The 14,906-nt window shown below is 54.7% G+C and overlaps 7 protein-coding genes across 7 annotated transcripts; 4 read left to right on the top strand and 3 right to left on the bottom strand.

The window, feature by feature from the left end:
- Positions 1-870: 870 nt before the first annotated feature.
- Positions 871-1,674, top strand: PG986_002383 (uncharacterized protein; the record flags this gene model as incomplete). The annotated part of the gene is made up of 1 exon (XM_066838605.1): positions 871-1,674. One exon carries the CDS (start codon positions 871-873, stop codon positions 1,672-1,674), a length of 804 nt encoding a protein of 267 aa, XP_066707498.1.
- Positions 1,675-4,189: 2,515 nt separating this feature from the next.
- PG986_002382 (BNR/Asp-box repeat domain protein) lies at positions 4,190-5,323 on the top strand (the record flags this gene model as incomplete). Its single annotated transcript, XM_066838604.1, has 1 exon — positions 4,190-5,323. One exon carries the CDS (start codon positions 4,190-4,192, stop codon positions 5,321-5,323), a length of 1,134 nt encoding a protein of 377 aa, XP_066707497.1.
- A 1,006-nt stretch (positions 5,324-6,329) lies between these two features.
- PG986_002381 (uncharacterized protein) lies at positions 6,330-6,944 on the bottom strand (the record flags this gene model as incomplete). The annotated part of the gene is made up of 1 exon (XM_066838603.1): positions 6,330-6,944. One exon carries the CDS (start codon positions 6,942-6,944, stop codon positions 6,330-6,332), a length of 615 nt encoding a protein of 204 aa, XP_066707496.1.
- Positions 6,945-7,849: 905 nt separating this feature from the next.
- Positions 7,850-8,513, bottom strand: PG986_002380 (uncharacterized protein; the record flags this gene model as incomplete). Its single annotated transcript, XM_066838602.1, has 2 exons — positions 7,850-8,285; positions 8,344-8,513. 2 exons carry the CDS (start codon positions 8,511-8,513, stop codon positions 7,850-7,852), a joined length of 606 nt encoding a protein of 201 aa, XP_066707495.1.
- Positions 8,514-8,547: 34 nt separating this feature from the next.
- On the bottom strand, positions 8,548-8,919 carry PG986_002379 (uncharacterized protein; the record flags this gene model as incomplete). The annotated part of the gene is made up of 1 exon (XM_066838601.1): positions 8,548-8,919. The coding sequence occupies one exon, from the start codon at positions 8,917-8,919 to the stop codon at positions 8,548-8,550; it is 372 nt and encodes a 123-aa protein (XP_066707494.1).
- A 320-nt stretch (positions 8,920-9,239) lies between these two features.
- PG986_002378 (SEN1 N terminal-domain-containing protein) lies at positions 9,240-11,396 on the top strand (the record flags this gene model as incomplete). Its single annotated transcript, XM_066838600.1, has 4 exons — positions 9,240-9,359; positions 9,412-9,665; positions 9,803-10,276; positions 10,319-11,396. The coding sequence occupies 4 exons, from the start codon at positions 9,240-9,242 to the stop codon at positions 11,394-11,396; spliced, it is 1,926 nt and encodes a 641-aa protein (XP_066707493.1).
- Positions 11,397-13,705: 2,309 nt separating this feature from the next.
- Positions 13,706-14,062, top strand: PG986_002377 (uncharacterized protein; the record flags this gene model as incomplete). Its single annotated transcript, XM_066838599.1, has 1 exon — positions 13,706-14,062. The coding sequence occupies one exon, from the start codon at positions 13,706-13,708 to the stop codon at positions 14,060-14,062; it is 357 nt and encodes a 118-aa protein (XP_066707492.1).
- Between the last annotated feature and the right edge of the window lie 844 nt (positions 14,063-14,906).

Genomic DNA, 14,906 nt, shown 5'->3' with positions numbered 1-14,906 from the left:
CAATCTCCACGACGGCGAGATCGCCAAACTACTTCGGATCGGCGCAACTTGGTCTCATTCAATCACATGGGGTGGCTGAGCGATCTATGCACTGGGCCTGGGCCCGAGTCCGGCAGGGAGTGGACAGCAATATAATAGATCTCATCATATCACTATATTCGCGGAGTCGTGAATATTCTCAACGAGAAGTTAGGACTATTGTTGCCTGGAGCATATGACCGACACTATAGTCATTGCGCCTCTTATGCACACAACTATTCTCGGTCGACAACATTTCTTCTATTCTGCTGGCCTGCGCTGGTATGAGCCGAAAAGCAAAAGAAGAAATAAAGTCAATTTTTCCCCGAGCTCCGATCTCTCTCTTTTCTCGCTTCAGAGTATGGCATCTGTATCCATCGACGTTGTTGAAGATGTCGCGACCTCGGCCTCGGAAAAGCTCTGTGAGAATGGTCAGAGTCGAGTCTACGAGGACTACCCAAGGCTCTGTTATCTATACCCGCGGGCAGAGGGCAAGGATGCAGTTACTGAAGCAGAAGGTGAAGGAGAATCCTGCTTTCTGTGTAGAATGTCCCCGAAAGAGCCAGGGTGGCTTTGCTCATTGAAACGACCCAATGGATTTACCAGACAATTCACCAGCGACAGGTACTCGTCTCGGCCTGTGGCTGTCCAGTTGGCCTACCAGCTCGGAGATCAGTCGTGGGATCGACAGGCATTGGACCACATCTGTTTCGACTCGGCGGTCTTCTCAGGCCACTTCGACACGGACCTTCCGCTCAGGTAGCTACATCACCGCGAGTCGCGCCACGACTGTGACTCGGTCCATGTTGCCCCTCTAGTCCACGGGATCACCCTCATTGGCTGCCATAAGCGATGCACGGTGCCCATGGACGGGTCGGAAACCTATGCGGCTCTGAGCTACGTATAGGGCAAGACCAACCGCAGTACACAGCTTCCGGGCCGGCTGCTACGCACGGTGGAGGTTGCGATGCAAGTCACCCAGACGCTGGGATTCCGCTACCTCTGGGTGGACGCCTACTGCATCGACGAATCCACCCGCCAGGAGCAGATGGACCACATGGACGCCATCTACAGCCGCGCACATCTCACCCTGATCGCCGTGGCGGGCGAAGAGGCGAAATCTGGACTTTCCAGTGTCTGATCACTCTACGTCGAGCCCTGCCTAATACAAGAGAAGCTCTGTCTCGTCCAGTCGCGCGCGATGAAACCGTAGTTTTCCATCAGCACCTCGCGCTGGGCCATTCAGGCTGGACCTACCAGGAGGCCAAGAGCGCCAGGTGGTCTTCGCAAAGTAGAATTTCCTTACTTTCTCGTTTCTTCCATGCGTGGCTGGTCACGGGCGGCAAGGGTTTCCGAGATTCTGAGCATCAGCTGGAGAGGCCCACCTACGCACCACTCGTGCACGCTGTTGATTTACATCTACTCAAGGGCGAGATCGACACACTGCTTCTCGTTGGCGCAGCTTTTGGTTCATCGGCCAAATTTGGTGGTCGGGAAGGTCATGTCACCAATGAGATCGTCGCGCAGTCTGGGCCCCAAGTCCGGCAAGGAGTGGCTGCAATCTTACTTCTTTTCCGGGGAAATCGAAATGAAATATGCACCCGAGGTTACATTCAGGCCGTGGGGGGGGCTGTCCTTCATGCAAATGCTCAGTGATTGATTTCACGTTATAGCTGATTTCCACCTTGGTATTGAAGTGGTAGAAGTAGAGGGCGCCGAAAAGGAGCTGTGGATTGCGACGAGAACGGGCAGAAAACATTGGCGCCCAAAAAAGCAACGGCGCCCAAAAAAGCAACGGCGCCCAAAAAAGCAACAGCGCGTTGACGGGGGACGGTGACGGTGGCACATTTCACAAGTACGACGGGCGCTGCGAAAGAAGAAACGCCGGTTCAATGCGTGGGTTTTATTAGGGACTCAGCCAACTGCCCAGCTGAGAACTGACGGCAATCAAAGTTGCACCTGTGCGGCTCGCTGGGGCAGCAGTTGGCCTTGAATGAGATCGGAAACAACGAAAAAGCGGAATGGATGCAACGTCATTTCGCGAGGAGCCGACGTTGAACTAAGGCTCGGCGGGCTGGTCAGGGTCTCACGGCCTGCCGGGCATTTTTGGGGGGCTGCAAGCCTGCGACTGATTCAATGGACGGACTGTGTCGTGGTCATGTGCGCAGTGTATGGATGATGCATCTACGATCTACGACTACGACTACAGTACGTAGCAGACCCCGCGCGAGCCAAGACGAACACTACCAGAGTCTCCAGCGTGTCGGGCTCTGCTCCCACCACCACCACGAGTCCATGACCAAGAGCCGGAACCGGAACTGGGCCGTTTCGCGCTTTGCTTCGGACTGACTCCCGGTTGAGCGGCATGCCCGCATCGCATGCGCCTGGGCTTCCCCAATCGAGCGCCGTGTTGTCACCCCCCTCGCCTGCTCGCCTGGAGCCCTGTAATGTAGGTATGTAATGTAAGGCAGTGTGCCTGTGCGACCAGGGACTCGGCAGTTCGAAGAAGAGGAAACGAAAACTGGAAACTGGAAACCGGCGCTGGGCTGCACTACCACCCTCGACCAGCCACCCCGGCCGCATTAGGGGCTTGGCGAAGCGGCCGACACAGCGACAACAGTCGAAACCAACGAAATAGAACCATCTCGCTGGCCCCCGTTTCGTTTGGGCCTATGCCACGTCGGGCAGGCCCGTTTCTTCTAGTCCTTCAATCCTTCTAGCTCTTCCGAACGAAGTGTGCACAGGACCAGATGGCTGCAGTCCGTTGCATCATGCGGTGCTTGCATTCGAGCCAATGCCCCCCGCTGGCAGCAGCAGCAAGGCATCATTTCCCAGCTTATTACTTTTTGCTCTGTTCTTTTCTGCGGTTGGTCGGACATGCATCACGCCACCCGCCGCTCGTTCCCTCCCCCAAGTCTCCTCCCTCACCGCCGCGGACGGGCAACTAGCAGCGAAGACTACCTAGCTAAAGTAGGCAGGCAGCAGTTTGTCTGCCTGTTGGAACTGGGTCGGCTGCCGGCGAGAAAGTCGAGGTGGCGGCCAGCGGCCCTGGAAAAGGAAACGAATCGTGCGCCTTTGCCGCACGTGGGGTGGACCGGTTCCATCCCATGAGCCCTGTGGTCCCTAGGGCCTGCCTAGAGTCTGCCTAGGGCCCCCTTCTAGACTTGCCTCCTTACCAAATAGGCCGAGCCCGGAAAGCCGACGGCCCAATGGCGTGAGTCGTGCCACCTGCTCGTGAATAAGGTTTGTGGGCCGCCGAGGGCGAAATATCCCGGTCGGGGTCGCGGATTGATGACCTCTGGGGCTCCAGTCGGTCAGCCAGTCCACACTTTCACTTCCACTTCCAACTTCCAACTTCCGGCTTCCGGCCTTTTATTGTCTGTGTGCGCGAGATCAGTGAGTGTTGTGCGGCGCAAGGCGGCGCAGTGCTGCGTTGTGCTTATTCTTCGTTGTTAGCTGTTGGTCCCTTTTTGCTCCTGCTCGCTCCTGATACGTCAGATCCCGGGCAGGGGCTCTTTGGTCGTGCCGATGTGCTGGCAAGGCCCGATAGGGTAGGCAGGCAATGACGTCCGGACGTTCTCTCTCTCTTGTGGGCACTTGGTCGATGGGATGCGCTGGATTGGGATAAGCAAATCAGACGCCTTGGTCCCCATGCTTTGGTGGATGGCTGACCTCCTCTTACATGCTTGATTCGTCTGGTCTGTTTCGTGTGACTCCCTTCGGCCTGATGTCCGCTGTGTTGTTCATTTTATGTTTGCACCCACCGCGACTCATGTGGGCATAAGGTGGCCCTCGGACATGCAGTCTGCGAGATATAATGACACACATGAGGGGGGAGAAGCTGACGGTCCCGCGCCTAAAGGTGATGACTGACCGCCTTGGCGGGCGACGATCCCTTGGGACAGCACGCCTCTGGGCAAGTGTAGGTGTGGTCGTGTGCTCCTGCCGTACCACGATGCAACAATGGTTGGGCCGAATTCTTCTTCTTTCTTCTCCCAGCCTGCCGAGTCAAGGGATCGATCGTGGGGCGGGCATGGCCGGGGAGATCGAGTGTACATAAAGGGCAAATGTCTCTGTCTCTCGCTGTGTTGTGCATGTCGCAGCAGATCCTTCCAGATCATCTAGTCCCACCTCTCTCCCCACCAACCTGAACTGAATACCGATGATCATCATGGCGCGCTCATTGCTTCTCGGGGCTGCCCTCCTGCTCAGCCAGCTGCCCCTGCTGGTCCAAGGCCGGGCCATCGGGGACCGCTCGGCCTTGGCCAAGCGAGACATCCTGCAGGAGCACATCTCCGTCACCAACCTGCAGGTCAACGCCGGCACGAGCGGGACGTACCCGCGCGTCACCACCATCGGGGACGGCTCCCTGCTCATGGCCTACACCGAGATCACCGGCAGCGAGCACGTCCTCCACGTGCTGCGCAGCACGGACCGGGGCGAGTCCTTCACCCCCTACGGCGAGATCGCCCGGGGCAGCGGCGACGTCGACAACCCCTTCCTGCACCAGGTGCCCGGCTCCAACCGGATCCTCGCCGCGTTCCGCAACCACGACCGGAGCGACGACGGGGCCTACACATACTTCCGCATCAGCGTGTGCGCCTCGGACAACGGCGGCAGGGACTGGCAGTTCCTGAGCCAGGCCGACGAGTTCTCGGCGCAGAGCAGCCACGGCCTCGGCGACTGGGAACCCTTCATCCGCGACGGCGCCGACGGCCGGCTGCAGCTGACGTACAGCAAGGAGCTGGCCGTCGACAACCAGGAGACGTTCCGTGTGTTGTCCGGCGACGGCGGCGCCACCTGGAGTAGCCCCGTCAACCTGCAGATCCACTCGCCGTCGGAGCACTTGCGCGACGGCATGCAGGGGATCGCGAGCATCCGCGACTCCGACGGGCGCGAAGCCCTGGTAATCGTGCTGGAGACGACGCGCCACGGCACTTTTAGTGTGGAGTACGCCGTCAGCTACGACGACGGCGCCTCCTACGGCAACCGCGGCGTCGTCTACAGCCCCGCCGAGGGCCGCAACGCGGGCGCGCCCCAGATCGCCAACGTCGAGGGCAAGGGGCTCGTGACGGTCTTCATGACGGACGAGGAGTCGGCCGCCGGGCAGTGGCCCAACGCGGCCAAGATCAAGGCATCGGTGTCGCCGGGGCTCAACGGCGGGCAGATGACCTGGGGCCCGCCGGCCGAGGTGCGCGGCGAGAACAGCCACTGGAGCGGGGCGCTGGATATCGGCGGGGGGCAGGTCATGGTGGTGTACGAGTACAACGGCAGCCCTGCGGGGTCGATCCTGAGCTGGTCGTAGTTTCTTGTGTGTGCTTGGTGTTGTGATCTTTTGTCTCGATGTTCACGATGAGACGACCTTGGAGTTATTGCTATGTTTTATGGTGGAGCGCGAGGATACCCCGTTGAGTTTTGCATTATAGTGCAGTCCCCAGTTATATAAGAGCTGAATACATATGCGTCTACATCACGTGTTCCTGTAGGGAAGAGTGACATCGTCTCCGAGATTGCCGGCCTCTTCCGGACCCGGGGTTTGTAAGGTGTCGGATCTCCTTCGTCGTTATAGGAAGCTCCCGTCAACTGTAACAAGGGCCGCATTGCGAAGCGACTGATGACGCCCCATCCGAGAAGCCAGGGTGTATATGCTATGATTTCAGCAGATGTATATTGCTGCTTAGATGCCGAAGACAAGCTCATCGATCCAGTTTCTCTTGGCCGGTGTTACTTGAAGCTTATTTCCGAGACATCCATTTCGCGAGTGCGATGTTACATTACCTTGCATGTCATAGACCCGAGGTACGTCACGAACGTTTATAATTAGTATATTTTTTGTCCAAACGATCCTCCATTTTCTAATCGCTTGTTCGAAAATTATGCAAAACTAATTTGATACTACCTAAAAAATTACCCCATCCCGCTAGGCATCAGGACTTGGCCATATATCTTCTCTATGTGGGTAAAGACCAACTTGTTGCGAGCAGCGCAGTCTCGCATGTCCTCTATCAGGTCCTCAATGGCCTCTTGAGTATTCAGGACTCTCATGTACTCGTGTTGCACGTGGCGAAACTGTCTGACTCACGCACAAACAGATAGACCTTGTCACCCAACGAGAATTCCAAGTGGGCTATATCTGTGTGTCTATTCTTGCCCTGTTTCTTCTTGGAACCGTGGATGCCAAACATGTGCTTGTAGGCGAGTCAGAGCTTGCGTGGAATAGCTTGGTCTCAAGAGTACCGCGAGTGACCTCGTCGTAGAGTTGTTCATGCAAGTTCGCGTAGATATGCTTGACGGAGCGCTCCTGCATGTTGTCAAACCGCATCGTGAGAGATCGTGACCAGTGAGTCCTGCTTCGCTGGGTGGCAGCATGTTGCCTCGAATGACCTTGTACGTCTTCGTGGCTTTGACTGCGAAAGGTTCCAAGGGATTCTGAAGCTCGCCAATCCAGCTGTCAGTGAAGAGGTAGCTGCCTTGGAAGAAGTGACATTGACGCCGCTGAGGACGATTTCGATCTTGGTTTCCTCTCTGAGGAATGCAAGGCTGCCTCGAGCCTCCTTGAACGCCCACTCGGCCGAGAGACCAAATCTGCGTCTCAACTCGCTGGCAACGTTGTCTCTGGCGTGGAAGTCGATACCGTCAGGTTGAATGAACATCTTGAACAAGACGACCTTGACATCTTCCTGGGGAAAAGGTATGGAATGAGAGGTGCAGAAGGCCTGGTACTCTTCCGGGGTGGGCAGGTTGCAGATCGGAGCGACCTTGACATACTGTGGGGAGCAGAAGAGAGTGGCATGCGCAAAAGGCAGTTCGACATGCTCAGCACACCACATAAAAGCGAGGTGAACCTCGGGAAAACCCAAGGTAGGTAATTTATAGTAAATAGTCACCAGCTGCCTTTGCTCTAGGCAATCTGTCGTTTGGCCCATTTGTCTCTACCGATGTGGCACAAGGTTTGGTCGGCGGGAAGCTCAGCGGACATGTTGACTAGCTTCTTTTTAGAGTCTTAGACATGGTGATGTCCATATTGACACATCGTCATAGAAGCCATAAGTGGCCAGTGAGCCTATTGAACTGCGAGGTAGAACTGGCTTGACTGGCAACACCTGTCAGTGTAAAAATTCGTGTCATCTTGTGGATATTCGGCGGACTGTGTCCCGTTGTCTAGAGGTTCTACTGGTATAACTGTTGCCCCGTGGTAACGTTTGGTGATGCCACAGTCTACCAGCCGGAGTAACTTTGGCAAGTAGCTAGTATAGACTGTTTATCCCGTATACGTGAGCCGTTTACTCCGTTACTCCAGCTGTCACTCTGTCGTTTTTCACCGTTCATTCCATTCCTACTTGCCTAGCTTATTACTCCGAACCGACCGGTTAGTCTAGCTGATGCGTCTTATATAATTTGAGGAGCTATGTATCCAGCTGGGACTTTGGCTGATATATTTTGCACTTAGTTGCACGCAAAATTGAGAAATTATTATGTCCATTAGCTCTCTAGCGTATGATTCATTCAGTTCTGTTTTCCATTTCCCTGTCCATGTCCGTTCCTGTTACCGATTCCCTTGATTGAATACTCGTACAACAAATTGCCTTGTCGCAATGATCAATGATACCATGACTCTTCCCTTTCTAGTAACCAGAAACATCTGCGGCGTTGGGGTCCACAACTTCCTTATCGTCGTCTTCGTCCATTGCGCCAGGGTTCTCAAGAAGGTACTGGGAGGCGATTTTCTGGTCACCTTGTCGAGCAGATGACATGGGCTTCTTCGGCTTCTTCTTGTTCTCCTTGGGGAAGGACCAGAAGAGCGGCGTGCTCGAGTCAGAAGAGCCGGTGGTCACACGCTTGCCGATCTGATCCTGGGTAATCTCGGCGTCTCTCCACGCTTTTCGACGTCGTAGATACCGGGAGGCATTTCGACACCGGGGATAGTGACGTTGTGGACAGACGCGAACTCCCGCATGACGGACATGCGAGCAGGCACGAGCGCCATGAGAGGAAGACAGCAGTTGGGATGTTCGTCTTGATAGTCATGCTCGTCGTTCTTTTCCACACAGTCCTCCTTGTCGCAGAACTCGGGGAACTTGCCGCTCGTGCTGTATAGCTCCTGGATGCGGTTGAAGCAGTCCTTGCGAAAGAGGTTGTACGAGCCGAGCTCGAGGTTGCAGCAGACGTTCCGGATGCAGATGCCCCAGTGGTAGCGATGGGAATTCTCGAGACGCTTTTCTGTAGTAATGCTAGGGACCTCAAGCTTCTTGCTATTTCTTCGGGTACTGAAATAAGGTTTTGCGAAGCTGAAATCACTTCTTCTGAGGATGAATTTCGTTTTACTTTTTTGCCTTTTCGTGATCCGACAGGTCCATATTCATGAGGACGGTGAGGGGATACTGGCGGTGGTGCGCCTTGTCCTTGCAGCAGAACTGCAGAGAGGGAACCATAATCTCCATGTGGCTTTCTCCGGTTGCTTCAGCCTCGTCGCCGACAACAGATCTCTTCGGCATCTTGTACTAGATAATACCGAATAGGTCGACCAGGCTAAGCCCGTGATACAAGAGCCGTAGCCGCCGGTGAATCGAGCACAGTACGCCTCATTCGTCGCTTTGTGCAGTGCTTGAAGCACCTGTTCATGTGGTCGATCTCCTCGTTGCATGCCATGATGAGGATGAACAATAAGACATGCGTCTTTCCAGCACCGGGGACACCAAGCACGTTCAACATGCCGAAAGGCAGAGACTTGAGCTCGTCAAACAGGGCGTTCTGGTCAGCATCGAGGCGTTGGTACTCCACGAAAAACATTCTGACCAGATCGTCACGAGTTTGAGACTTGGGCTCGGTAACTGCGACAGGAGGAACGGGATGCAGGATGCTGTTCATGAACGTCGAGAGGCGACCGGTGGCAAATTCCATGTCCATTTGCGAGGGGGGCACGCGAGCAGTCTCATCCAGGTGACACAATGGAACTGAGAAAATATTGTCCTTGAGAGATAGATACCTACTATCTACATACTTAGGCTGCACCTTTCACCCGCACTTCACTCGGGCTCTCCGCTCAAAACGGAAAAGGAAAAAATGATGATGCTGTTTGGATTGTGCGGAATCTCATGCCATGGCCTGCCTTTTCTACTGCTGCTTGAGATCACGACTTTCCACCCATGACTCACCGCCCTCACTCGACACCAGTACACACATCCAGCACACAGCATACCTACTCTAAATGCAGTCACATCATGATTCGAAATCACACAAGTCACAACAATCACAGCTCCAATTACCTTCATCCAGCTACACCACCAAGCAACGGTTACCTGCAAAAGACACCGTGGATTGTTCTGGTCTTGTCCCAGCAAGTGTGAGTCTCTCAGCATCAAACGTTGGTGATCCAGGTAGCGTTACTCACAGTCCAATGCATCAGGTTTATTCCGAATTACCGCACAACAATCAGCCAAACCAATTGCTGGTCTTACGCCTTCGCAGCCCACTCAACTGCTGCAAACCCAGCCCATCGCAGATGCAGAAGAACTGACCAACAAGGCCGTTGCCACGGGCGGTGCCTCTGCAAAAGCCGCTCCCAATGTTTCCATCGCACCAGCTTCTGGTTCTCGCAGTACACGCAGAGTCAATGCCGCTGCCCCTTCGACTCAACATGCTCGAACGTGAGTTTCGCAACGCCGTGGGTAAGGGTTACGAGCGCGAGGAGACCATTTTCGATGGCGCGACTGGTTTCGACGCCATTATCGAGTCCGGAGTCGAGATCTGCAAGCTGTTGGTACAGCCCAATAACGACCGAAAGGCCCGATCCATGGCGGTGTGTTTCTGTATCTGAAGTTGCCTATGCGATGATCGACACTGCTGCCGACGACGAAGAGGTAGATGACGACTACATGGTCCTAGTTGACAGCATTCGCAAGCTTCGCGACGTGAACTCCATCTCCTTCTTTGCCCGCCACGTCAAGGACTATCGCAAGCACTGGAGAGGGCTCATCTTCAAGATCATCTCGAGCGCCAACATCATCGTCGGTACTCCCACTGCCGCGAAGAAGATTGCAGACAACAAGGAGATCGACTTCAAGCCCTTGATCGTCTGGAGCGACGAAGCCGGCCGTGTCAGCGAAGCATCCGGTTTGGCAGCCATCACTTTCTTCCCCGAGGCACTGCTGCGAAGTCTCACTGGCGATCCATTCCAAGGCCATCTGATGACCTCCTCAGGAGCGGGACGCTTCAGGCCCAAGGATAGCGAGGGCTATTTCACCAACCAGTTTGTTCCGTAACTGGGAAGATCCATCCTCGAGCGAATTTCTGACGATAGATGCCCTGTTTCTCAGCTCCGCATCACCCACCGGATGCATGGAGACCTCGAGATCTTCCTGTCTCGCCAGTTTTATCGCAACAAGATGACCTCCGCCAACGATATCCTGCCCGAGGAAGTTGAGCGTGTCCGCCAGTCCTTGCAGCTGTACGGTCGTGACACCGCCGAGTCAATGCTCATGTTGGACATGAAGAGCACCACCGAGGAGAAGGAAGACACCAGCTTCCTCAACCGCACCAATGCCGGTTTGGTCGTGCGCATGGTCATCAACGTCTTCAAGCAGCAGCTTTGCGCCATCAATCCCACTGACAGCACTCCGGGCAAGCGTGCTCGCGTCATCGTTATTGCCCCCTACGCTGCACAGCGCCGGTTGTACAACGAGCTGTTCGCCAAGGTTTCCGATGCCGAGTTCGTACGCGAGCTCGTGGAAATTCGTACCATTCCGCTTGTCCAGGGCCATGAGGCCGAGATTGTCATCTTCGACACCGTTCGCACCACCAGCATAGGATTCCTTGCCGAGCACGAGAACGCCAACGTTTGCCTGACTCGTGCCAAGTATGCCCTGATTGTCGTTGGTAGTCTGGCTTGCTGGTCGGGTAGTTCTGCTGGCCCCTTCCAGAACCTCAAGTCCTACGTCTACCATGCCAGCTGCGTTCGTTCCTACAAGACTCCCAAGTTCGCTCTGGACTGCGCCCGATGCCACCAGGATCACGATACCAAGGACTGTAAGTGGCAAGTCGACTGTGCGATGTGCCCCGAGCAGCCTGGACACCACCACATTCGGGACTGCAAGAAGGAGCCAGTCAAAATGTCTGCCGAGTTTCCCATCGGCCACACCTTGTGCCACATTGGCGACGACAAGTGGGCCAAGCGCGAGATTACTCGGAGCAAGAAGGTTGCAGCCAACAGTTGCATGCGGCAGCTGGTTCACGGTAGCGCAGCCGTTGCCGACTCAAACGACACCGAACAGCCTGAGAAGACTGCACAGCAGCAACTGGCCCAGTTTTACACCGACCAAGTCCGCAAAGACGAAGAGGAGAAGGGCGAGAATGGTCACGAGAGCGAGGAGGATCATTAGGTAGAAAACCAGATGGTCACACGAAAGACGCCAACATGTGAGAGACACATTGGCAGGTTTTGTAGGACTACAGGAATTTGATCACGGCGGAAACGGCACAAGGAAGCAATGCCGTCAACTGATAGATAGCAGGCACTAGCTAATGGGAAACAGTCTGCATATTGAAACTGACGTCTTCTTGTGCGTATGTGCGAGTGTGATTAACTGTTCAACTAACAAGGAAGACCCAGTAGATGGCATGGCATGGATGATTAAAAGGTCAGTAGCACTCTTATCTGCTTCTTCTCTTGGCTTGTGTTTTCTTCACTGACGATTGGTATTTCTCTACGGGCAACTGCGGGCACGATTACCGATCTACCCCGAGCAATCCTCACGAGAACCGACACCTACAATTGTTCCGGCCACGGTTCTCGTACAAGCAGCCGATGTCCTTACCGAGAGCAGTAGAAGCCGCAGTAGCAGCCGCAGTAGCAGCCGCAGCAGAGGTAGAAGCAACTGCAGAAGCAACTGCAGAAGCAACAGCAGAAGCACCACCACCACCACCACCACCACATCACCAGCAGAGGCAGAAGCACCCGCAACAGCAACAGTGGCAAGAGCAGCAGCAGCAGGGCCAACAGAGGAAGAAGAGACAGAGGAATAGACGGAGAACAAGAGCCAGCAAGACGTGACACTACCGACATCCTGGCGCAGATCACGAGCCGAGGGGCCAAATCACGAAGAAGACGAGTCAACCAACCATCGAGGGGATCAATCAGCCAAAAGAACATAGACCACACAACAGAAGGGATGGGAGATGAGCCAGAGACGCGGCGCCAGTGCCAACAGGGGTGTTCTGCGCTGGCGAGTGTGAATGGAGATTATGCCTCCTCTCTCGATAATTTTTATTTGCTGACTTTGAAGTGCTTGCAGGTCCAATCTTCCACAACCTGTCCCGAGCCGCCTACTTATGCGACCCAACTCCTCCCAGACGAATGCCCCTTACCTTCGTTACATACCGATAGTACTCCATTCCGAACTGCCTCCACGCCGATCGACCGGTCGAGGATTATATGAAATCAGGAGGAAAAAGGAAGAGGTGGTTATATTTACATGATTGAATATACGTCGAGAAGATGAGCAATAGCGAGAGTAAGAGAAGGAGTGTGATAAGGAAAAATAAGCCAGCCAGTTAGCCAATCAAGCAGACAAGCAGGCAAGGAGGCAAGCCAGCAAGGAAGCAGGAAAGAAAGCCAGGAAAACAAGACAGCAAAGGAGCCCAAGCACGGGGAGTAGCTGGAGCAGGGAATGCCAAGCGAGAAGAGCACACTACATGCAATGACGCAGATCGAAGAAGAGAGCATTGGGAAGTTCAAGCCGAATCAGTCAGGTCATGAACAAGAGGAGTCGATTACTGGAGCGCACACAAGGCAAATCAAAGGTCAGTCTATGCGATACACGAACATGTGATAGAGGAAGACAGGAAGTAAGTCGAAAAATAGACCACGGAGAGTTTGTACAGCGGAAGTAGTAGTGGAAGCCACAGCCCGATCAGCAGGGTACACGGGACAGCACGGAAGATAGCCGACAAGTTTAGAGGCGGGAAGCAGAACCAGCGACGGAATGAAACACCAACCGTGGCAGTGTGGGTTGTTTCTTTCTACCAGCATCGCCGGGTTGCAGTGAGGTGGAGGCCCGAGTCATGTAGATCTGGCGGGCAGACGTAGCAGTGAAGGCAATAGACAAGCAGAAACACCAAAGAAATTTCTCGAGCTACACGTAGTTGGCGAAACTCGCCAGGCATTTCAATCGCTGCCATCGTAGGCAGTACACTTGCACCTATTTCCTGATCTACGTGGTGTGGCCAGTGAAACAGTGCCCTGCCCGATCCGGCAGTGCTAGGCGTTTTTGGTGGCGCTGATTGGCCAGTGTCACAAGGCGGCAATTGACCTGGAGACTGGCCGACTCTAGCTGACCAAAACCTCGAGCGCCTAATGACAACCTTCTATGAAATACGTACGTCAATCGCAATGCCTCGAGACGGCAGCATGGGCATGCGTGCGCAATATTGTGCTGGCAGCTTGCTTGCTGTGGGGTGGGTGGCTAGCTACCTGCCTACCTACCTACTTACCTACCCACTGCCTGGGGGACAGCGTCGATTTGGCAGCTTGTTCCCGCCCAACAGGCAAGTCAGTCTTTGCTTCTCTCTCCCACTCTTGCGACTTGTGCTAACTCTGGCTGTCCATCGGGTCACGTGGACGTCTTTTAGAAGTTCTGGCTTTGCGACTTGGTATTCCGAAACTCCCTTCTCTCTGCGCTCTCCGATCACGATGTACGCCTCCGACGAGTCCCGCCTCCTGCCTCCCACCTCCGATACGCGCACTTCTCCCGCTCATGATTTTCGTCTTTCCATCTCTCCGTCTGCTCTAGGTCTTCTTTCTTTGCGACAGGAAGGGACGCCTGGAGCTGCGGCGCCAGTTCTCCTCGCGATTCTCCTTGCCATACTCCCTCCGCCGTCACGATCCTCGCCCACGATACCGCCGCAAGCACACTTGGAAAACTTTCCTGGCTCCAGAACGAACGCCTACGCCGTGACAAGCCGATTCCTTGCGAGAAACATCAACACGAAGCTATCTAGGTGTTCTTCCCGGGCTTGTGAATCCAACGCCTGGATCGGCGGGCGCTAGTTCCCCTTGCGATCCTCTGCCACGATCTTCGCTCACGAGACCGTCGAAGGATCTCTAAGCTCCTCTACTCCTTGCCACGCCGCATACATACCCGACAACCTGCCTAGACAAGGGGCCCCTTGGTAGCGACCGGCCGGCCGAATAACAAGAATCTCGCGACATAATCTGAGGGTGGACTTTGGGTAGAAGAGGCAGGACGCCCAAGACCGAAGGAGCGCGAGGAAGAACATGGAACACAGGAGGAACACTGTACATATAGAGCTGCGGCCAACGACGAACTCGGGAATATTACAGGTGGAAGTTGAGGTACGTACGTAGGTAGCTACCAAGCAGATGGCCGGTTGGACTTGTGTTTCTTGGACCACTGCGTATATATACACAGGGGTGTTTTCTGGGAAGCAAGGGGGCTTGGCCAAGTAGAACACGGAGCGCACCAACAACTACAAAGAAGAGAGAGCCAGGCACGGCCACAGTGAGATGTCGCGAGGACGCCAGCGGAAGAGGAGAAGCGTAGCAGCATAACACCCGAACAGAATACCTACTTCAAGCAGCAAATCATGTGCCACTGCCTTCGTGTGCAGAACTGCTTGCTTGCTTGAAGCCATGACCAAGAAGAGGTAGGCGGCATGCGCTGCCTCCGGCCGATCAGGGCACGACGTCCAACAATATCAGTCTCCGAAGCTGTCTTCATGCAAGCTCATCGCGGCACAACATGTATTTTATTTACGTCTAGAATTAGCTAGTCATAATTTGAGGACCACGATATGTTGAATTGTCGTCTATGATTCTGCCAAAGCGGTAGATTGTTCCAATTGGTAAAGCCCCCCGTGACGTTTCAGTGACC

The sequence above is a fragment of the Apiospora aurea genome, assembly GCF_038362705.1.
Source record: "Apiospora aurea strain CBS 24483 chromosome Unknown utg000001l_segment0_segment0, whole genome shotgun sequence".
Taxonomy (NCBI): domain Eukaryota; kingdom Fungi; phylum Ascomycota; class Sordariomycetes; order Amphisphaeriales; family Apiosporaceae; genus Apiospora; species Apiospora aurea.
The sequence above is the reverse complement of the archived record's forward strand: the minus strand, read 5'-3'. Positions and strand labels throughout refer to the sequence as shown.